We start from the raw sequence: 23189 nt of genomic DNA, 5'->3' as shown, positions 1-23189 counted from the left end.
CCGTGTGACCTCGAAGGCTGCTTAACCTGACAAACGTGTACAAATGTGCAGTGGGCCTCAACAGCCCAGTAGGTTCAGCATTCCATCTGCCACAGGTACCTTAAAAACCAGGCCCTATAAGAACCTACAAATTAAACACCAGCCCCTGTTCTACGTGTGTTAAACGGTTGTACGACGTTACAATGCATGCTTTTACCCCACAAACCATTACAACGCAAGTTTCTACAACGGCTTATTGTCAGGGTGCGCTGGAGTTTGGAATAGTATAATTTACTATTCCAACTCCAGTCTGTGCAACAGTAGGGAGTGTGTTGGAGTTAAATCCAACACCTTATACCCCACTCCACCAAGCTATTTTGTTTCAATGGCATGTAGGGCAAAAGCATGCGTTGTAACAGTTGATTATTGTCTTAAACACAACCCCAGGTGTCCATCTGCCCCCTAACCACCAGCTCATGTGTCAATCTGCCCTTTAAATACTAGCCCCAGTCTCCGTCTGCCCCGCAGTGCCCGCCTTCTTCCTTCAAACCCTCTTGGTAGTAGAGGACACAGCAGGGTCAGAAGTGGACCTGCCTGTTCTTCCTTCTGGGCCAGGACCCTGGCAGCGAGGGTGCAGAGTGTCTGATCTGATGTGCCCAAGACCCTGGCAGCGAGGGTGCAGAGTGTCTGATCTGATGTGCCCAACTCCCTGACTCTCAGCGGTGGCCGTGGGGCTTGGCACCTGCTTCTGGGGCTACTGGTCGCTCCTGGGCAGGAGCAGCTCGGGAGTTCTCTGGAGGCCCTGCGCCACCTCTGGTTTCATACAAGCCCACTCACCCACTGGTTAGAGCAAAGACCCTTAAGGTAAAGTCCTGTGAGTTGTGCGAACCCTAAATCAAGTGTGTGTTTTAGAAAAGGAAACCCATTTAAGCAACACAGCTCGATTGTTTCTGATATAGCCTCACTCTCACCGTTTTACTAATGAAAGTAAATGGAACCTCTACCAGGAGGCCATGTTTATTGACAGTGAAACTCTGGAAAAGTTATATCTATAGGAACCTTCACGCCACCGCCCCATAACGCGGCCCTGCCCGCTCGCCCACAGGCCCCAAGACAGAGGTGAGATGACCGCTGAGTCCCGGCCTGCCAGGCAGTCACAGAGGTGAGATGACCGCAGAGTCCCGGCCTTCCAGGCAGTCACAGAGGTGAGATGAGCGCAGAGTCCCGGCCTGCCAGGCAGTCTAGTACCCAGCGTGCTGGGCAGGAGGAAGAACAGGCCAGAAATCCCCTCTGGCCCAGGGGCGTAACACTGGCCCCCGCGACCCCGCATCCCCCGCAGTGCGGGGCCCTCCGAGCAGTAGGGGCCCCCCTCAGCACTGTACTCATGCCGGAGAGCTCCGGATTAAATCCAGAACGAGGGGCCCTCTGTGTACCTTGCAGGGGGGCCTTCAACTTTCGTTACGCCACTACCCTGGCCCAGTGAGATGGTCCTACACCCTACAGGACCTGGAGAAGCAGCCACACAGGAGGGGGGTTACCCGTGGGAGGGGGGGTGGGGGGGTATTCTCTAGAAGGCTAACAAGACAGCCACAGGATTCGTTCTCCGCCTTGTCCTCCAGAGCTCCCACAGATGGGACCGGAGAAACTGGTCCATGCATTGGCCAGTTAAAATAGCATTGGTGAGAGTGCTGGAAGGCAAGACAGAAGTGCAACACTGACACCTACAGATCATGGAGGGTACTGCATCAACTCAAGCCTCAGAGGGAGGAGGCAGACATCAGTGCAGTAGTGACATCTTGTGGTCAGTCAACATAAAACACTGGTTGGATGCCTAAGGGAAGCAGCTGGCACCTAGAGCAGCAGCGACACCCAGGGGCCGGTGAGGGTATAACACTGCCTAATGTCAAGGGGCAGAGAGAAGACAGGTGCCGGGGCAGCAGCGACACCAATAGGCCAGCATGAGTTTTACCATTGACGAATAACGTTAGAGTCAACAGGCATTGGTGGAGCAGTGACACCCTGTGGCCAGCAGCAGTAGGGCACTTGTCAGTGTCCAGAGGGAGTGAGCAAACACTGGTGTAGCAGGGACTATATTCTAATGCTTATTCGGCACCGTTCACTCTTGTTCCTAAATACCTGACAGCAGTAAGAACAGGTGTGTGTCAGCAGCACAGGAATGACAGCACAACCCTGTAGATGTCAACATGGCATCTATCGGGGTGTAGTTTCACAACTACGCTGCCTGCTGCTCTCTGGTAACAGAGACAAGAGTGAATCACTACACGGATGTTTGACAAGGGGTTTGTCCTAAATGGCAACACAACTGAGCTGTTGCTGGTAGGTCCAAGTAGTGTTCAAAAAAATTAAAAAGCTGGCCTCAATTTAAAACTAATTTTTAAGGGCTGCCAAATACCGATAGGGCACAGGCACTGGGGGGGTCGCTCTGAATTCAAACTTAGCCATAGAGCAGAAAAGGAACGGGGCTTGAAAAGCAGAAAGCATGACCTGAACTGCTCTTAAGGCTCAGCCTTTGCTCTGTGATCAAGACGCAGCAGGTTTCGGCACCAGGATGGATTATCGCAGAGCCTTCTTCATGGAAGAAACATGCGTGTAGACCGCACAAAATCCAAAATGTGGCTACCTGATTAGTTGCCAAAATGCTCCGAAGAGCCTGCGTCTTGTCTACCTTCTCATGACTCCACTAGTCACCTTCCATGCTATGGAGCAACTTTCAAATTAATATCATGATTCGTAAAGCTATCCGTTCATCAGTCTCCAGTTAATCTGTGGAACTGTGGTGGGTCTTTTGTGCACAGCGGAAACTGAGAACAGCACCAAAGAGTCTGCTTGTAGTCGTGAAACGTACAGAATGGGGATGAAACCAGTCCAACACGTGGAAACCAGCCCTGCTGCCTCCCTCCCCCCCGCCCCTCTTCCTCCTTTATCCATCCCCTGGCCTTGGAGCATTATTTGAAGCTGCTGCAGTTTCTATCTTGGATTCTATAAGTAGGGAGTGCTGTCCTGTTCTGCTCACTGAAGGGCCATTGCTAGCCACCCGGCTATACTAGCCACAGGACCCAATCTGCCTACCACTTGTGACCGCCCCCCCCCCCCCCCCCACCCAGGGTGGTCACGCAAGGGGTCCTGCCTGGAACAAAGTCTGATATCTGAAGACTACAGGCCTTGGCTACTGTACGTGAACACCTTCTCCACCTACTATGTACCGTTGGTGGAAGGGAGGGGGGGGGGGGGGTGTTCAATGCTATGTGCCTCTGAAGCTCAGTTGACACTTATTAAATGAATGGGGTGGGTCAGTGAAGTCTCAGAGCCCTCCCCAGCCACTCACCATAACATAGTGTCTCTGCACCTCTGTCTTCTCACTGGCCAGCTTGTCACACTCCAGCTTGAGGCTGCAATAGAAACACAGGTGACATTACTGCTCTGGTGTCATAGGAGCAAAGGAATGTGTACCCCGAGCACCATGGATTCCACCCACCGCAGGTCTATCAGCGTTTATCTGCCTGACCTGTGACCTCTGGAAATCTACCTCACTAGTCATCAAGGGCTGACCATGTGTTTCCTGCCACTTCAGACAACCTACCTCATCGTTACCCTCAACTGTAGTGGGAAGAGAGGTAAATCGCAGGACCATCTGGAAATTTACTCCATCTGTAATCTCAGGAAATCTTCCTCACGAAACCCTCCTCACCTGCAACCTCCGGAAGCCTTCCTCACCTGTAACCTCCGGAAGCCCTCCGCACCGGTCACCGCCCCAGGAAATCCTCCGCACCTGTCACCTCCTCAGGAAATCCTGCTCACCTGTCACCTCCTCAGGAAATCCTCCTCACCTGTCACCTCCTCCGGAAATCCTCCGCACCGGTCACCGCCCCAGGAAATCCTCCGCACCTGTCACCTCCTCAGGAAATCCTGCTCACCTGTCACCTCCTCAGGAAATCCTCCTCACCCGTCACCTCCTCAGGAAATCCTCCTCACCTGTCACCTCCTCAGGAAATCCTCCTCACCCGTCACCTCCTCAGGAAATCCTCCTCACCTGTCACCTCCTCAGGAAATCCTTCTCACGTGTCACCCAACCTCATGAAATCACTTCACCTGTAACCTTATGAAATCACCTCCTCTGTGCCCTCAGGAAATTCTCATCACCTGTAACTGGAGGCTGGCTGCATCTACTGACACCTCAGGGTACCTACCTCATCTTTACCCTCAGCTGTAGCCTAAGAAGATGCAAGTCAACTGGACCATCAGCAAAATCGACCTCACCTGCGACCGGAAGCCGACCATTCAAGGAGACAGCAGGCTGCCTACCCATACTTTGAGCTCCTCATACCTCAGTGGACGCAATGAGATCTCTAGAAGGGAGCGCTCCTTATACCACACAGTAGACACCATGAGCTCTCTAGAAGAGCCCCTCATACCTTACAGTGGACACCATGAAATCTCTAGAAGAGCGCTCCACATGAGATCACTGAAAGGGAGCGCTTCTCATACCTCACAGTGGACACCCTGAGATCTCTGGAAGGGAGCGCTCCTCTTACCTCACAGTGGACACCATGACGTCTCCAGAAGGGGAGCGCTCCTCATACCTCACAGTGAACACCATGAGATCTCTGAAAGGGAGCGCTTCTCACACCTCACAGTGGACACAATGAGATCTCTAGAAGAGCGCTCCACATGAGATCACTGAGAGGGAGCGCTTCTCATATCTCACATTGGACACCGTGAGATCTCTGGAAGGGAGCGCTCCTCTTACCTCACAGTGGACACAATGAGGTCTCTAGAAGGGGAGCGCTCCTCATACCTCATAGTGGACACCATGAGATCTCTGGGAGAGCTCCTCATACCTCACAGTGGATACGATGAGATCTCTGGGAGAGCTCCTCATACCTCACAGTGAACACCATGAGATCTCTGAAAGGGAGCGCTTCTCATACCTCACAAATGGACACCATGAGATCACTAGAAGGGAGCACTCCACATATCTCCCAGTGGACACCATGAAATCTCTAGAAGAGAGCGCTCCACATGAGATCACTGAAAGGGAGTGCTCCTCATACCTCACAGTGGACACCATGAAATCTCTAGAAGAGCGCTCCACATGAGATCACTGAAAGGGAGCGCTTCTCATACCTCACAGTGGACACCGTGAGATCTCTGGAAGGGAGCGCTCCTCTTACCTCACAGTGGACACAATGAGGTCTCTAGAAGGGGAGCGCTCCTCATACCTCACAGTGGACACCATGAGATCTCTCAGAGCGCCCTTCATACTCACAGTGGATACAAGATCTCTGGGAGAGCTCCTCATACCTCACGGTGGACACCATGAGATCTCTGAAAGGGAGCGCTCCTCATACCTCACAGTGGATACCATGAGATCTCTGGAAGAGAGTGCTCCTCATACCTCACAGTGGATACCATGAGCTCTGTAGAAGGGGAGCGCTCCTCATACCTCACAGTCGACACCATGAGCTCTCCAGAAGTGGAGCGCTCCTCATACCTCACAACGAACACCATGATATCTCTGAAAGAGAGCGCTCCTCATACCTCACAGTTGACACCATGAGCTCTCTGAATGGGAGCCCTCCTCATATCTCACAGTGGATACCATGAGATCTCTTGAGGAGCTCCTTATACCTCACAGTGGATACCATGAGATCTCTGGAAGGGAGCGCTCCTCATACCTCACATTGGACACCATGAAATCTCTAGAAGAGAGCGCTGCATATGAGATCACTGAAAGGGAACACTTCTCATACCTCACAGTGGACACCATGAGATCTCTCAGAGCGCCCTTCATACTCACAGTGGATACAATGCGATCTCTGGGAGAGCTCATACATCACAGTGGGCAACATGAGATCTCTGGAAGGGAGCGCTCCTCATACCTCACAGTGGACACCATGAGATCTCTGAAAGGGAGCGCTCCTCATACCTCACAGTGAATACCATGAGATCTCTAAAAGGGAGCGCTCCTCATACCTCACATTGGACACCATGAACTCTCTAGAAGGGGAGCGCTCCTCATACCTCACAATGGACACCATGAGCTCTCCAGAAGGGGAGCGCTCCTCATACCTCACACCATGAGATCTCTGGAAGAGAGCGCTCCTCATACCTCACAGTGGACACCATGAGGTCTCCAGAAGGGGAGCGCTCCTCATGCCTCACAGTGAACACCATGAGGTCTCTGGAAGGGAGCGCTCCTCATACCTCACAGTGGACACCATGAAATCTCTAGAAGAGAGCGCTGCACATGAGATCACTGAAAGGGAACACTTCTCATACCTCACAGTGGACACCATGAGATCTCTGAGCGCCCTTCATACTCACAGTGGATTCGAGATCTCTGGGAGAGCTCATACCTCCCAGTGGACACCATGAGATCTCTGGAAGGGAGCGCTCCTCATACCTCACAGTGGACACAGTGAGACCTCTAGAAGGGGAGCACTACTCATACCTCATAGTGGACACGATGAGGTCTCCAGAAGGGGAGCGCTCCTCATACCTCACAGTGAATACCATGAGATCTCTGGAAGGTGAGAGCTCCTTATACCTCACAGTGGACACCATGAGCTCTCTAGAAGGAGAGTACTCCTCATACCTCACAGTAGGGGGAGCGCTCCTCATACCTCACAGTGAACACCATGAGATCTCTGGAAGGGAGCGCTTCTCACACCTCACAGTGGACACCATGAAATCTCTGGAAGGGAGTGCTCCTCATACCTCACAGTAGACACCATGAGATCTCTAGAAGGGGAGCGCTCCTCATACCTCACAGTAGACACCATGAGATCTCTAGAAGGGGAGCGCTCCTCATACCTCACAGTGGACACCATGAGATCTCTAGAAGAGCCCCTCATAGCTCATACCTCACGGTAGGCACCATGAGATCTCTAAAAAGAAGCGCTCCTCATAGCTCACAGTGGACAGCATGAGAACTCTGAAGGGGAGCTCTCCGAATACCTCACAGTAGACACCATGAGATCTGAAAGGGAGCGCTCCTCATACCTCACAGTGGACACAATGAGATCTCTAGAAGGGGAGCACTCCTCATACCTCACAGTAGACACCGTGATATCTCTAGAAGGGAGATCTCCGCATACCTCACAGTGGACACCATGAGATCTCTGGAAGGGAGCGCTCTTCATACCTCACAGTGGACACCACGAGATCTCTAGAAGGGCCCCTCATACCTCACAGTAGACAGAATTAGATCTCTAGAAGGGGAGCACTCCTTATACCTCACAGTGGACACCATGAGATCTCTAGAAGGGGAGCACGACTCGTACCTCACAGTGGACACCGTGAGATCTCTGAAAGGGAGCGCTCATACCTCACAGTAGACACCCCAAGATCTCTAGAAGAGCCCCTCATACCTCACAGTGGATACCATGAGATATCTGGAAGGGGAGAGCTCCTCATACCTCACAGTGAACACCATGTGATCTCTGGAAGGAAGTGTGCCTCATACCTCACAGTGGACACCATGAGATCTCTAGAAGAGCTCCCATGCCTCACAGTGGACACCATGAGTTCTCTCAGAGACCTCCTCATACCTCACAGTGGTCACCATGAGATCTCTCAAAGAGCCCCTCATACCACAGTGTACAACATGAGATCTCTGGAAGGGAGTGCGCATCATACCTCACAGTGGTGACCATGAGATCTCTCAGAGAGCTCCTCATACCTCACAGTAGACACCATGAGATCTCTGGAAGGGAACGCGCATCATACCTCATAGTGGACAACATGAGATTTCTGGAAGGGAGTGCGCATCATACCTCACAGTAGACACCATGAGATCTCTGGAAGGGAGCGCGCATCATACCTCATAGTGGACAACATGAGATTTCTGGAAGGGAGTGCGCATCATACCTCACAGTAGACACCATGAGATCTCGGGAAGGGAGCGTTCCTCATATCTCCCAGTAGGCACCATAAGATCTCTCAGAGCACCCCTCATACCTCACAGTTGTCACCATGAGATCTCCGGATGGGGAGATCGCCTCATACCTCACAATGGAGGACTAGAATTGTCAAAGCTGTAAATATTGCCCCCTCCCTGCTCATCCCAGAAGGGGCCCTGCCCATCAATCCCTGAAAGCCCCGCCCCTCCTCACCGGTGGTGCTGGGCCTGCAGAAACTGAAACTCGGCCCTGATGCGGTCACAGATTTCCAGAATTGAAAACTTGAAAGGCTGAGAAGACAGCAGAGGAGTCTGGGCGGGAGAGAGAGAAAGAGAGAGAGAGAGAGCGTGAGCAGAGCCCTGGCCCCCAGCCCCCCACAAACCCCCACTCGCCCCTCACTCTCACACCACAATCACACGTCAAGCTGCCAGTCCCAGAATCCACCCTCCTCTGCCACGCACCCCCGTTATGACACATTTCACTGGAGTGTGGACGGCCTTTGAGACCCTACCATCTCAGTGCGGGGGGAGTACAGATTAACAAACCCCCCGAGAGCTGATCAGAAGGAGGGTCGACAGGGCTTTATGTGGGCTGGGTCCACAGCGCTGAAAAGCCGGTCCCGAGACGGGCCCGTCTCGGGCTCCCCATCTCTGCCCCCACCCTCGGGGTGAAAACAAACATCTTAACTCTCGGAGCCCCCTTCACTGCCTTTGATGGGCTTCAAAGAGACTCGTAATTATTTAATTTTCTTCATTACATGATTTTTATTAGTATTTTGCAGTTTTCTAAGTTTCAAAAGGACGTATATATTTTTATCACAGGATGTTGAGCCCAAACCAAGCATCGAACCGGCTTTCCCGCGCGCCAGAGGGCCGCAGCCCTGGCCGCCAGGCCACGAACCCTCCAGCGGTCCCGGAGGCATTATCAGTGCTGTACACCACCGGGCCAGGGACCGTTACTCATTTCTTATGTAACGAACAACCATAGACACAGTCACGAGTCATGGCTCGTTCTAGGTGCGATTTACTTGTTGCGTTAGAGATCTGAACGCAATGACCGAAGCAGCAAAACACCATCCGGCGGCCCAGGCGCAGACTTTTAGCTCGTGTTTTAAACCACGCCCTTAATTCAACAGGCCACGCCCCTTTGAGGGTCCCTCCAGTTTTTCCATCACACCGGGGATGGAGGGCGCCAAACCTTGAATTACCCAGGATGAAAGGAGGAGCGCCGCAGAGTTCCGGGGCTTGGACCCCAGTGAGCAGACACGGCCCGAGATTCGTCTGTGTTTAGAGGCTCAGAGCCGCAAGGGGGGGCTGCAGCTGGAGCGGGGTGTCACCCCCAAAACCAGAATCTGTGAGCGCCCTTAACTCGGACCCTCGACGAGGCCCGCCGCCTGGACACTCTGAACACCCCCTGAAAGAGGTATTTGATGAGAACTGAGGGGGAGCGCACATCATTTAAAAACACAACATTTCTTGAATTCACATTTCGTCCCGTCCGTAGGGGGTTTCCGTAAATGGGGGTAGTTTAAAAACAAACTAAAATATTGGATTACATGTCATGTTTCACATATGCCGATTTCTTTTACACATGATTTAGGGGTTCATACTAGTTAAACTGCAGGACTAGCTGCTGCAGTTGAGGGTTCTTTCCCTTTGAATTCTGGGACTTGTAGTCTTGGTTTCGTGATCGGCTAGAGAAGACTCCAGAGAGTAACCCAGCCTGGAACAGCCAGCCGTGAATGAGCCCAGAAACCCTGCCGGGCTGGAAGCCAAACTTTAAGTCACCCATCTGCCCCTCCTCGTCTCTTTCATATGGCGATGCGGGGTCGTTATTCCCCCACACACCAATTAGCAACAGGCTTTTTCCTCACGGACATTTACTTTCGTTAATATCAACAGTTTACGCCAAATCACGGAGACCCTATCTTCCAGTCCTGGAATTTTACTCTAGTGACCGATGCACACTGGGAGTTGTAGTCTTGGTTCACCTCTAATCCTTCTGGTTGAGCTCACCTGGGAGCAATACAGCAATTAATTGTAAAAGGGAAACACGGCGCACTCTGTACGCGCAGCAATCTGGTAACTCTGCTACTAGCACCCCACCTTCGCCTGCTAAACGTCTTACAAACACCCCCACATCCCCGGCCCCTCGCAGCAAGGCCGCAGTACTCCCACCTGCTCCGTGGTCGCGTGTCACGTGCTCCTTCGATCAGATCTGCGCCCGGACGCTAGGGGCGCCGTTCGGCGCTTTATATGCCGGCTTTAGAGATCCCAGCATGCAACGCGTATTGGAGGGAAAGCCAGGCCTGGTGGGGGCGCTGCACATGGCATGGGGCCACGTGGCAGGCACCAGAATCTCGGCTGTCCAGGTGTGTGGGTCCCAGAGCAGGTAAAAGACACTGAGGTCCGACGAGACCACTGCATTCATCTACCACTGCTGACCTGGGTGGAGACCTTACTACTGAACCCAAACAAAACCCCAAATGCAGCCCTTTACCACCTACTTGTTTGTCAGGGTAGGGAAGGGCGCAAAGTCTTACCCAGGGAGAGGTTGATGCCATTAAGACAAAATCTACTTGGATGTACCCACAACTAAACACTACACATGACGTGGAGACTACCATGAACAATCAGAGCGCCCTGGCCCCTTGCTAGCTGCAATGCTACGTCACAAATGTCCTTCTTGCTGTATGAGAGTCGCACAGTAGGCAGACCATTTGCACCGATTTTGTGGTTTTATGATGGAGGGTGTGAACCCCAGATCCGCAGAGCCCAGTAAACAAACATTACTGGACACAGCCCACTGGATTTATAACGAAGCCTCGTGCACACAGCGGGCCCTCAGGGAGGGTTCATCAGCACCTTCGGGCGTCCCACTGCTGCCCCCGGGGCGGGAAGAGTCCCTTGAGGTCCTTCGTGTTGTAGGTGAGATCGGACAGTCCTTGGAAGTCCTCACCTCAGTCCAGAAAGAGAGGCCCATGGATCTGGGTCAGTCAGGGAGGGGCACCCAACCTTCATGACGGTCAGAGAACTGCTGTAGCTTCCTCGTCACAGCAGGACACGTCCAACAGTACTTGTATAGCACGGCTAATCACCCGGTGAGGGTATCCAGGCGCTGGGTTGCTGGGCTTAGTCGTGTCAAAGCCAGTCGAACATCACTCTGTGGAAACAGTAAAGACGCCCCCCAGACAATACTGTTAACCTCTGTCGCTCAATGACTCTTACGGTGAGCGGCCAATGCAGATAAATCCGACTGTAGCTCTTCCCTAATATCCATATGGACCCCCCTCTAACTCGGTCTTAAACTATCGCAAACTTGAAGAAACTAGTCAAAGTCGAAGCAGCTCATCGTGAAAAAAAAGTGGGAAGGGTCCCAGGAAGGGGCGGCTCCTCTGCTAAGGTGGAGGGGCATTGCCCCACTGCTCACACAGCAGAAAAAAATAAAAATAGAATGATAATACCCTTGGGTGGGGCGGGGGTCACAGTGGGAGGAGTGGTTAGCACACCCCAAGAGCGCATAACTGCTTGACCGGCCGTCTAGGCCTCGCCAGTCATGCGCACTTTGCATGTTTCACACCAGACTGTAATGCACAGCCTGGTGAGGAATATGCAAAGCCCCCCAGTCCCCGTCTGAGCACTGAACCATGGCGCTCAGACCAATCACAATGCTGCATTGCAGCTTTGTGATTGGCTATGGGGAGCCTGGCTGCTTTCAGGTTCGGGTGTTGCCTAGTAGAGAAGCAGCGAGACAGCATCCGTTTTAAAGGTAAGTTAAAAAAAAAATATAACCCCCTACCCCAGACCCGCCACATTTGTTCTCTGTAAGCCGCCACTGGTCCCAGGGTAAGATAATAAGGTATCTGGACAGAAGGACCCTTCCAGTACAGCTACTCCAGGTAAAAAGGAGGAGGGAGTGGGGGAAAGGTGTGGGGTGGCAGCTACAAAGGGCGCTGGTGGGCAGGAGACCATTCTACCTAAGCCAGGTAAACTGGGGTCTCATGTTTCAGCGGAGGTCGAAGAGAAGATGTGGAAGGGGGACTTGGTTGCGTTTTCCCTTCTATGTGTGAACAGTCAGTGGCGTAACGAAAGTTGAGGGGGCCCTCCGGCAAGGTACATAGAGGGGTCCCAGCTCTGGATTTATTCTGAAGCTCTCAGGCCTGAGTACTGTGCTGAGTGGATCCCTGTTAGAAGGTGGTTCTGACACTATGGGCCGCCCAGATTTTTCGCTTTTTGAGCACCTAATTGTTGAGCTTTTACTGTGGGGGAGTCTCATAAATTGGGACTCACCCACAGTGAACTCAGGATGTAAGAGACTGCATGGGGATTTTACTGGTGTTCCCCTGGCTTGACCAGGCCACTGCACAGCAGCTGGAGTAAGGGACACCGGGCTGGTTACATGCAGACACATGTGTACATGCGTGTGCACACGTGTACGGGCTGCACAGGGGAGATTCCTAGCGTGCGCAGTCCAGGAGCAGCTACAAAGTGAATGGTGTGGCAGGACTTATGCAGTATTGGGTAGTGACATGGAATAGGCTTTATACACTGAAAAGAAACATGCCAGGGAAAGTCAGTGTGTTTTACTGTGTTTACACTTCATTATTCCCCTATGGGGATGTGGGGCCCATGGCTAGATTAACTTCCGTTAGGCCTACAGATTCCAGACACGCACTTAAGTCCAATGTAGCAAATGTGAAAATAAGTATTCTGCAGAGTCCAAAGTCATATTTGTACTGCTTTTGGGTCATCCAGTACTGTTATATTTCTCTGAGCCAGCCATGACCAGACCCAGGCTGAGGGCTGACCTCAGCTGGATGGATTGATAACCTTTCTTCCACAAGCGAGGGCCTCCTCTCCATGAAGAGATGATGGGTGGGGCTACAGGCTTAACCATCACTAGGTGCCAGGCACCAGGCTGCACCAAGGAGGGAAGGAGTTGGGTTTCAGAGGCCATGTGGCCAGAGACACTGGAAGACGCCATTTTTTAACAAACCCAGAGGCTGGACAAGAAGGAGGGAGCAGGGGCAGGAAAGTGATGTGTCGCTGTTTGATAGGACCAACAGGGACTTCCTGCCAGCCCCCTACTCAACTTTTAAAACGTGCTTGCACAGGAAGAGAAGCTCTCTCTGGGGTGTGGTCTGCTGAGGCTGAAGGTGCTGGAGCCTCGCGCAATGGGCAGTTGGAAGGAGAGACCCCCTGACTGCCCCCAGGACCCTAACAGCATCAGAAGAAGAGCCCAGGACCGGTGTGCAGGAGCAGTGGCCTCTGCGCAGGGAGAAGAGAGGCCACGGAGGAGAGCCAGGCGAAAGGCTGGCGCAGGGAGCCAGTGAAGACAGCACCCTGCTGAATCAGAGACCCAGAGGGCGGAGGACAGTGTCCCCCGTGGCTGGGGCTGGTAAAGAGGAGCATGAAGCGCCCCATAATGCCTCACCAAGCATTTGGAAACCTGCCGTTTTGGTGCTTTGTGGCCCCCAGAGGAGGGGGGTCACCATCACTTGTGAAAAGGTGCTGGGGGAGCTGCTGGAGAAGCGCAGTCTTTCCCCCCCCCCCCCCCCCCCCCCCAGCACGAAGAAATCTGCCGTTTTGGTGCCAGGTGGCCCTCAGAGGAGGGGGTCACCCTCATGTGTTAAAAGGGGTGCAGGGGGGCTGCAGGTGCACCGCAGCCTCCCCCAGCATAAAGAAGAACAGTCCACCCATAAGTTTCACGGGGCATCTGAAAGAATAACCCCTCAAGGGCTCTGCCAGCCTTTAACACCTTCTAGGCTGGAACTTATGTTCTACAGCTGAGGGTGTACTATGAAGTGCATCATGGAGAGAAGGGCTGAGTTGGGGATGTATAGAGAAGGGCATCCCCTGGAGGTGAAGTTGTGTAATTGCACCGAAATGCATTTACTATTGGTTATTTCTTTTTAGGTGGACTGAAAGTCACATGTGTAAAGTGATGTTAAGCTAAATGGAGTTATGTTGCTGGACCTTCCTGCTAGGGGGTCTGGCTGTATTTACGTAATCCCATGCTTTTACCTGTGATTCCTTTTAAAGTGAAGAGGCGCACTGCAGGAGAAGTGTAGTTGCCAGGAGTACTTCTTTTGAAGGGACTGTAAGTCACATGTGTAAGGAGATGTCATAAGCCAAGTTGGGGCTATGTTGCCAGACAGTCCTGCTAGGGTGTCTGGCTGTATATGCGCAATCCTGTGATTACATCTGTGATGCCTTTAGGGGCTGTAATTGCAATGCATTCAAATGATCAACCAGGGTGATGAGTACTGTCATTCTAAAGTGTGCGTAAACATGGATTCTTGCTGCTGCGCTTAGGTGAAGACCCCAGACTGCTAGCCCTTAAGATATAGAGGTGCATACTTTATGGTCAGTAGGAGATGCTCAGTCAGGGTCATGTGTCACCAAGGCAGGTTTACCCCTTTTTAATGCTTATTGAGGTAATGGGGTGGGTCGCCACTGGGATGGTGCCAGTGCGCAGGGCCCTCGCTCCAGGTTATGTTCAACTATCTGCATTGGGGGCAAATTGATGCGCATACATGGGAGTGGTGGTACTAGACCCCACCCCCCCTTTGCGGGAGGGGTGGAGATGTTATGCAATGTCACAAAGTAATTCCAACAGCTTATGTATATTTGTAAATTGGTGCATAGTATTGAGTAGTGTGTGTGTTTAATAAATGTACTCTTACTTTTATAAAGCAAAGTACAGACTGGACAATCAATTATTGAGTGTTATTTTTGTGCACCTGCAAATGGCGATTACTAGCCCACACCACCTCCCTTGAGTAAGCCTCAGACTGCTCTACAACGCTACCCTCTGAGAGTCAGGCGCTACAATTGGGTGTTTGGTTCCCAGTGAAGGACAAATGTAGTCATGTTATTTGTGCAGGCCTCACAGATGCTGCCTCGTTTTCCAACAATCCCCTGCAGCTCGCCCCCCCCCCCCCCACCCCCCCAGCACGGCAGGGTCTGCCAGGCCCCGTGTTACACCACTGTGAACAACAGTAGAGAATTGGAAGCAATTGAGAAAGACAGGGAGGGCCCAATGAGAACAAGAGGTCTAAGGTTCATGACAACATTACTAATTGGTTATTTGGTTTTAATGTTTACATGGCTGTTATGCTTGGGAAGAGCCCGGCGTTAGCAACCTCAATGATTTTCTATTCAAAGAGAATTCTTAATGCTCCTCGTGTTTACAGGAGCGCCACCTGGTTTGACTATGACCTTGGTTTCAGATGGGCCAGGGTCAAAGATCCTGAGATGGGGTGGGATCAGACTGAAGTATGCATATGGATAGAGGATGTCAATAAAAGGACCCCCATCAAACCACCATTTTGTTCACAACATACCGATGGGTACGGAAAAGGATTCTGCATGGCTTGTAACGGGAACGTGTGGAGTCGCCCTGCAGGTTCTCACAAATTCTGCTCCTTCTGTGGCCTGGCCTCCCACCAAGAGTTTAAACGCATCAAGAAATCCAAAGAAAAGGGCAAGCACCCTGTCAAATCCTCAGTCTATCCTGGTATTGCCCGCACCCGTAAAGGTAGATCAGCTGTTGCCTCTGCTGAACAAGTACCCTAATAGACGCGCAGCGCAGATGTATTTTGGTTTTGCCTTTTGGTTTCAGGATCCAAGCTCTGTGTTGTGCCTGTGACAAATGTCCGTGTGTACTCATGCAAGGGTGGTAGCTGAGAAGCTCTTTATAGAGAGCTCGCTTGGTAGGATCGCAGGCACGTTTCCAACCCTCCTTATGCATTTGCATGCGCCCTACTAGGAGTAATCCCCACGAGAGAGCTGGGTCCGTTCTGAGTGATCCATATCATCTCTGCCCTAAAAGGAGCATCAGTCAATAATGCGATAAACCCTCAGGCTTGTTGAGGGAGCTTGTGATCTGTGGACCAAGCCTTAGTAAGTGGAATAAGGTTAGGTTTGCGGCCCTGCTAGTCAAAACCGGCATTGAATCTGTGGTTAGAATCTTCCGAGTGCATCCAGATGACAGCCACCTGTTAGGTTTTCAATTCAGAGGCATGTACTACTACGACAGGTGCATGCCTATGGCTTGCTCGGTTTCCTGCTCCTACTTGGAATAGATAAGGTCCACATAGGAACGGATCTTTACAAATAAAACTGGCCGTCAAGGTTGTCGCACACAACCTGTATGATTTTCTTCTGATGGGGCTAGCTGATTCAGATGTACGCTGCTCTGCATTGGGCGCTTTACTTCATTATTCCAAGAATTAGGGGTGCCCCTCGCTCCTGACAGTCAGTCGCTCCATCAACGTGCATCACCTTTTTAGGCATTGAGATCGACAGTGTTGCAGGGGTCTGTCACCTCCCACCAGATAAAGGGAGTGCCTCTTCTGAGTCAATCGACAGTGTTAGCTCTCAAGAAAGTGACCGTACACCAGCTGCAGGTCCTAGTGGGCAGCTTGATTTCTCCCTTATCCCCCATGGCAGGCGCATTCTCCAGAGCCATTGCTAGGTCTCTGACTGGCCTTACAAGGAGGCACCACCACACTATACTCCTAGCAGAGGTCCGATTCACAATTCAATGGCTGGGGGGTGCCACCCTCCCCACTAATATCCAATCAGACGCTGGGTTCTTTACAGACCAGGCTGGCAGTGTCTGTTTTGGGGCAGTATTGGGCACTCAGCGTGTAGGGAAGACTGGCTGCCTCCTTGGCATCAGGGAGGGGTGACACGAAACATTGCCTTTCTGGAGCTGTTCCTGATTGTTGTGGCTTTACCCGTTTGGTCTGATGTATTCAGGAACATGACGTTATCTTCTGGTCTGATAACGAGACAGTGGTTGAGGCCACTAACAGGCGGGGGGCTTCCTGCAGGTTGTTATTCAGGTTACTGAAACATCTGGTCCTGTACCTTAATGTACTTTTTAAGGCGAGACCCGTGCTTGGGGATTCATAGTAACTCTGTTGGTGCCTTGTCTCGATCCAAGCTGCAGGACTTTTGTGTTTTTGTTTTATCCACAGGCTACCAAGAGGATAACCAAACTCCTGGAGGGTCTCTGAAAGATCAGTCCCCCCTCACTGGATTTAGTGGTGGCTTCCCACTCTAAGCACACCCGGGTGGCCTACCAAAAGATACTCTTAACTATAGATCCTTTTTGCCGCAATGGTGTCGGGCAGATCCTTTCACAGTTGATTTGCTTTGTATGTTTTTGGGGGCCTTGTGTGAACAAGGAAGGACAGTTTCGTACGCTAGGGCACATTTTTCAACCATCGGGTTCTTTGCTAACTTGAGGTGCATGCCCAATGTGCGTAACACCTTTCCTGTAATGAAAGCTTACCGGGATGGGCCAGCCTGGGCAGCAGGTCAAGTGATCTTAGAAGACTGACAGACGCGAAGAAGCTTGCCACTATCTTAGACAGCTTGCCCAACACGTGCACCACACCGTACGAGGTGGCCCTCTTTTCTGCTGCATCCGTTGTGGCTTTTCACAGTGTCTTCAGGGTGGGTAAACAGGTGGGGAACTCTAGAAGGATAGGCAGGCGACATGCAGGTCTTGGATACTTAAATCAAGCATGACAAACTGTACATTAAGCTGAGGAGGTCGAGGACAGATCGGGTTGGAGGAAGGGCTACCATCCAGCTGTGGGCCAGTACTTCAATTTGCTCGGTCGCCCGTATGAAAGCATATCTGTCTTTATGTCGGAAGTTGGGAGTGCCGCATTGTTTATTCATGAGAATGGTGAGTGCCTGAAGCGCTATCAGTTCTCGGATGTCGTGGCCTCGTCTCTTGGATCCATCACAGTGGACCCTTCAAGGTACGCCTCTCACTCGTTTAGAAGGGTGTTCCAACTTTTGGAGCCGGGGCAGGCCTTTTACCCCAGGAAGTAAAGCGTATCTGCCGACAGCGATCACTTTGTTCCAAGCCTCACATCCGCCAGAGCTGTTCGTCATTGGAGTTTTTAGACTGGTCATTGGTAAATTTTTTACACCTATTTCTCATTTGTTTTTTTTAGTGGCCTTGGAAGGCCTGACTATCTCGGTCTTCAGCCGTTGCTTTTGTAGGGCAATCGGTGTACCCGTCGCTACAGAGCTGTACGCCTAAGCCGGGTTCTTACTCCTTACAAAATGTCCGCTTCAAGTGTGGTGAAGCTGGAGGCCACAAAATAACACCGCTGCAAGAGATGGACATGAAGGGTGATGCCGGACTTCAGTTCCCGGATCTGAGCATTGTACATCTGGGTGGTAATGACCAGGTTCGGCTGGGTTGGAGAGAACCAAGGAAATTCATGTCAGGTGACTTTGCTTGACTGGGGTGGACATTCCCCAGAGCCTTCATCGCATGCTCCCACGTGATACCACATGATACCACATGATGCCACACCAGAACTGGGCCAGGGCATTCAGTCCAGAACTAATAATGCTTCAGTCGGCGAATTAATGCAGAAATGTCAAAATTGTGCTCAGGGTCCTGGCGTTTAATGAACAGCCCTCACACGTCCATCGGGGAGGAGCTGCTGTGCCGCCATGATGGGTGGATGTGTCGGATGCAGGGACAGATCTCTTCATCGACGGTGTCTGGTCTTTTACTCAGTTCTTGTTCTTTTGAAGGGGGGGGGGGCAAAGGACCTCCTTGCCCAAGTCACCTTCGTGGCGTAATAGTGACATGCGCCATTAAATCTTCTCAGTGACCGAGGCAGCTTGCTCCACCCACTGCCCCTGCGAGCACTGCCAATGACAATTCAAGGCCCCAAAGTTGTAAGGATGGCTTGGGAGGCAGTTATTAATCATTTTTAATATATATTAACAATAAACCATTGTTCTGCTCAGCTCTAAATTAAACAGACTGCACCACCATGTTCCCGTGTTGACTATTAAGTGTTGGTGCCAAGCACCAGAAACCACCGGTTCAAATTAAGCACTGGACAGAGGGACTCTCCATTCAATACTCCCTAGGTCAGCACTGAGGAAACAGGGCAGAAACAACAATCCTGACGGGGACATTCACATATGCGTGGGAGCATCGGCTCGCGGTTCACCTGTGTGCGGCACTGGCCTGCTGGCCTGGCCTAACTCTCTGGTGCTCCGGGGCCACCCTGCTGTTGGTGGGGGGAGGCAGGGGTACCATGACAGGCGGTCCAGGGCTCGGCGGGGTGGGACCGTCCCTCGAGGTGGGACCGTTCCTCGAGGTCTGAACCGTCCCTCGAGGTCTGAACCGTCCCTCGAGGTCTGAACCGTCCCTCGGGGTCTGACCGTCCCTCGGGGTCTGACCGTCCCTCGAGGTCTGACCGTCCCTCGAGGTCTGACCGTCCCTCGAGGAGGGACCATACCGCGGGGATACAGATGGTTTCAGCTTTATGGTCCAAGTAGGATGAAAGGTGTTCAGTCCTCAGGGCCGCGGGTTTCTTGGGGAGCCCTGGAGTCCCTCGTTGTGAACTGATGTCTGTAGTGATCCGCTTCACATGGACTTTACAATCGCTGCTCTGACAGATACACAGGTTGTTATATACCGTAGTCTTTGAGTAAATGCCTTTATGTAGTAATAATTTTCACTTCCTTTACCAATGTAGTTGTGTATGATGTGTTGTAAATAAAGATGACCCGATACCCATGGCAAGGAGTCAAGTCGAGTCATTGACTCCTTTGTGCTGTGGGGGGCGGGGCATGGTCCAGACTGGGGGGTCTCGGGTCCTATGGTGTGCAGGAAGACTGTGTCTGTGTATGGGGGGCCCATTTCTCCCACTCACAAAGTGCACCTGACTCCTGCATGGTCTCAAAGGAGCCCCTCGGGCCCACGAAAGTGCACCATTGAATGGCCTGAGAAGCCCCCACCCGGCTCCCCCCAACCCCAAACACAGGGTGCTACAGGCTTAGCACCTGGACACAGGAGCTCCCCTGTTTGGGGGCTGCAGGTGGGGGACAGCATGTCCCCAGTCCACTCCTACCTCTTGTACAGAGGCCCCCCAGCCTCGGCTCCCTGGCACTGCTCTGAAGATGGCGTCACGTGGAGCGGCGGCGCCCACGCCCCGCGTGGAAGGGGGGACTGCGGAACATGGCGGGGAGCAGCGCGAGCTGACAGTGGAGACTGGAGAGGAGGGAACACGAGCTGCAGATTACAGAGAGGCAAGGAAGGATCTAACTGAAGATCAGGGTCCATTAAAAGGAACACAGGAAGGGCAGAGAGAGACCGGGGAAGGAGGAACTGCAGCGGGAGAGGGCCGGGTCGGCAGAGTAGAGGGAACGCAGGAGCTGCGGAGGAGGCAGAACCCGCAGACTGGAGAGAGGCAAACAGGGAGAGGCCAAGTGGGGATGTTAACTTTCCACTTCCGGTCTGCAATGCCACAGGCAGGCAGCGGAATCTAAACAAACCACCTGCCAGCCGGGACTGGCAGAGGGCCCCGCTGCAGGGCGGGCAGCCCTGCTGTCCGAGGGGGCCCCCCACCCTTAGAGAGACAGCACTGATCAAGAAAGCCCCGCCCTTTCAGAGAAGACCCCACCTTTTAGGAACACAGCGAACCCCTCAAAAGAGAGCCCTCTGTTCTAAAGCGAGTCCTCACCCTTACAGAGTCAGGTCTTCTAAAGAGAGCTCATTTCTTTCAGGGAAGGCCCCACCTTTAGGAAAAGAGAGTAAACTCCTCAAGAGACCCCTGCCTTCCACACCGAGACCCCACCCTTAGAGAATCGGCCCTTCTCAAAATGAGACCCCCCCCTTTCTAGGAAGGCTCCACTTTTAAAAGAGTCACCCCTTTCAAAAGAGAGCTACTGTACCTGGCCCTTAGCTATCAGTGGTGCAGCGGGTGCAGTGGCACCCAGGCCCAGAGCCCGAGGAGCCTAGTGAAACCCTCACACTGTTCTATTTTTACGCCAATTAGCAGTCAAAGTGAATTCCCTAGGGCCCAAGGCACCCTAGCTGCGCTACTTCCCAGCACCACCCTTACAAAGCGAGACCCCACCCACAGAGAGCCATCCCTTCTAAAGAGAGCTACGCCTTTTCACAGGTCACACTTTTAAAACACCGCGTAAACTTCTCAAAAGAGAGAGCCCTTGCCTTTCAAAGCAAGACCCAGCCCTTAGAGTTGAGTCTTCTAAAGAGACCCCTGCCCCTTCAAAGAAGGCCCCACCTTTAGACGAGCAGCGACCTTCTAAACAGACTCTCCACCCCCCCCCCCTTCCAAAGTGATGTAATGTTAATCGGTATTTGTACAGGGCAGCGTCAGTCAATTACTTGCCTCTTGGCGCTTTGTCTAGAGAGTGCACCCTTCAGCCCTGGTTACCCAGAGGACTGCACCTGACGGGGTCCCTCCCCTGGGGACAAATCTCCCCTGTGTGTGTGTGAAGGTTGTGCCTCACATCCCCTGCCCCCACCAGTCTGCTAAGAGACTGACAGCTGCTGGAAGCTAATTGCTAGATGTAGGAAAGTAGGATCTGCTTTCATAGTCACCCCCACTTTTTGCTGGTGTCATTATGTTTTACTGACTAGTCTGACTGGATCCTGCTAATCAGGACCGTCTCTGTGCTTCTTCCCTAAATTGGACATGGGGAGTACTTAGGTAGCCCCCAGATTGGCTACTGATGTAGCCTTGTAAGTCCCTAGTATATGGTACTAAGGTACCCAGGGCATAGGTACACCAGGGGTCCCTCATGGGCTGAAGCATGTATTATGCCACCCATTGGAGACCACTCAAATTGTGACTACAGGCCAGCCATTGCAGCCTGTGTAAGCTGGTGCTAGCACCACTTATGAGCGATATAAGTTTTCTTATATCTGAGGTCACTGCACTTAAAACCTATATGTCACCCCTAAGCCCGGCCTTTCAATCCTGAAGGCAGGGTGCTCGGTTATAAGTGTGGTGCTGCCCCTGCATGAGCAGGACACCCCTACAGCCCACCGAGTTCATTCTCCTGAGTTGTAAGTGTGCCAGCCATTAAGATACATAGAGTGGCCATGCGTCATTATGAAATGGCTACCTCTAAACTGCCTGTAACGAACCCTGAGGTGTTTGGTATCAAACATGTTGGAATCATATCCCAACAGCGTATACGGTGTGGTGTAAACGGTATTGGAGGTATGATTCCATGCACTGTAAAGCTCCGACGGAAGGCCCTTAGTGCTCCCGGTACCAGTCTTCTAGACCCGGACAACAAACTATGGCTGCTGCCGACCAGAGACACGATTCTGCCCTCCTGCTGCTGAGCCGAGCTCGAGCAGGGGGAAGGTAGGACAATAGGTTTCCTGTCACAGGGAGTCTGACCACCTCCCAGACAGGACTTTGTGTATTGTGACAGGGCGGGGGGCACTTGCCAGCGCCACTAGACTGCCTTAAAGGGCACATTTGTTGCCCTCCTTGCACACTCCGGTTCAGGGAGCCGTTGGCTCCCGCTCTGGCGTGAAACTGGACAAAGGATATAGGAGTATCCTCTCCACTGTCCAGCCCCTCCTCTGGGAGGGACCCCTGAATCATCCCAACCCTTTCCTTAGGTTACTTAAGGGCTTACCTGTCGGTGGGTCCCAAGATTCAGATCTGAAACCACTTCAACATCAACCTTCTGAGCACCCGGGACTTCACTTTGGGAACTAAGACTGCACCTGGGAAGACTCCTGCTGCTCTTGGTCTCGTTGTCTTGCCAGTCTTCTGTGTCATCTGTGCCTGTGCTCATACATGTTCTTCTGCAGGCCTGTGGACATCCAAGACACCTGAAGGAATCTCCCTTAGAGTGAAGGAGTCGCTCCCCTGCATCTGCAGGCACCGCAACAAAGCTGACCAGTCCACTGATCCTGGGCTCCCACGGACTCCGAAAGGCTCAGAAACACAGGTGGTGGTTCTGCAACTCACTCTGGGCCTACACTGTCTTCTCATCGAGTTTGAGGCCAGTATCCCTTGTCGGAACTGCTGGAACAAGTCCCCTGTGCAACGCGTCATCTTGCCGTTGCCAAGACTCTATGATTCTCTCCTCCAGAGATCTTCGGGCTCCAAGAAGCTTTAGACTGAAGTATCTCCTACAGCCAAGATCTTCGCCTGCACCACATCCTTTGGACCATGGGCCTTCATCCTTTGGTGGGCGGCTCAAGGTCCTCTTGCGACTCTGGTCCCTCCGGCCTGTGGATCCTCTTGAGGGTCTTCTTTGGTTCCAGTGGGCTCCCCTTCTTGCTCGGGGGCCTGATCTGAATTACCTGCTCGTGGTGAGTCACTTGGACCTTGCTGGTCCCGACACTGCACCTTTTCTACGACTATGTTGGTTGCTGTTGCCACAGCTTGTTGGTGCCCCTGCCGGACACTGACCCCTTGGCTCTTGACATCCGACGTGGGACAGCTCGTGAACGGCT

General features: G+C 52.4%; 1 protein-coding gene across 3 annotated transcripts in view; it reads right to left on the bottom strand.

The window, feature by feature from the left end:
• Positions 1–23189, bottom strand: part of TLE2 (TLE family member 2, transcriptional corepressor) — a 149826-nt gene that overhangs the window by 90819 nt on the left and 35818 nt on the right. The window contains exons 1-3 of one of the 3 annotated variants that reach the window (XM_085638837.1): positions 10079–12536; positions 8115–8212; positions 3326–3389 (exon numbers count right to left, since the gene is read on the bottom strand). In XM_085638837.1, the coding sequence (XP_085494963.1) occupies positions 3326–3328 (3 nt within the window). In that variant the 5' untranslated portion in view covers positions 3329–3389; positions 8115–8212; positions 10079–12536. Of the gene's footprint in view, positions 1–3325; positions 3390–8114; positions 8213–10078; positions 12537–23189 lie in introns of those variants that run through there. The other 2 variants (XM_085638835.1, XM_085638836.1) reach the window with 2 other exon arrangements.

The sequence above is a fragment of the Triturus cristatus genome, chromosome 12, assembly GCF_964204655.1.
Source record: "Triturus cristatus chromosome 12, aTriCri1.1, whole genome shotgun sequence".
In the NCBI taxonomy this organism is placed as follows: Eukaryota; Metazoa; Chordata; class Amphibia; order Caudata; family Salamandridae; genus Triturus; species Triturus cristatus.
Note: the sequence above shows the minus strand (reverse complement) of the source record. Positions and strands in the feature narration are given on the sequence as shown.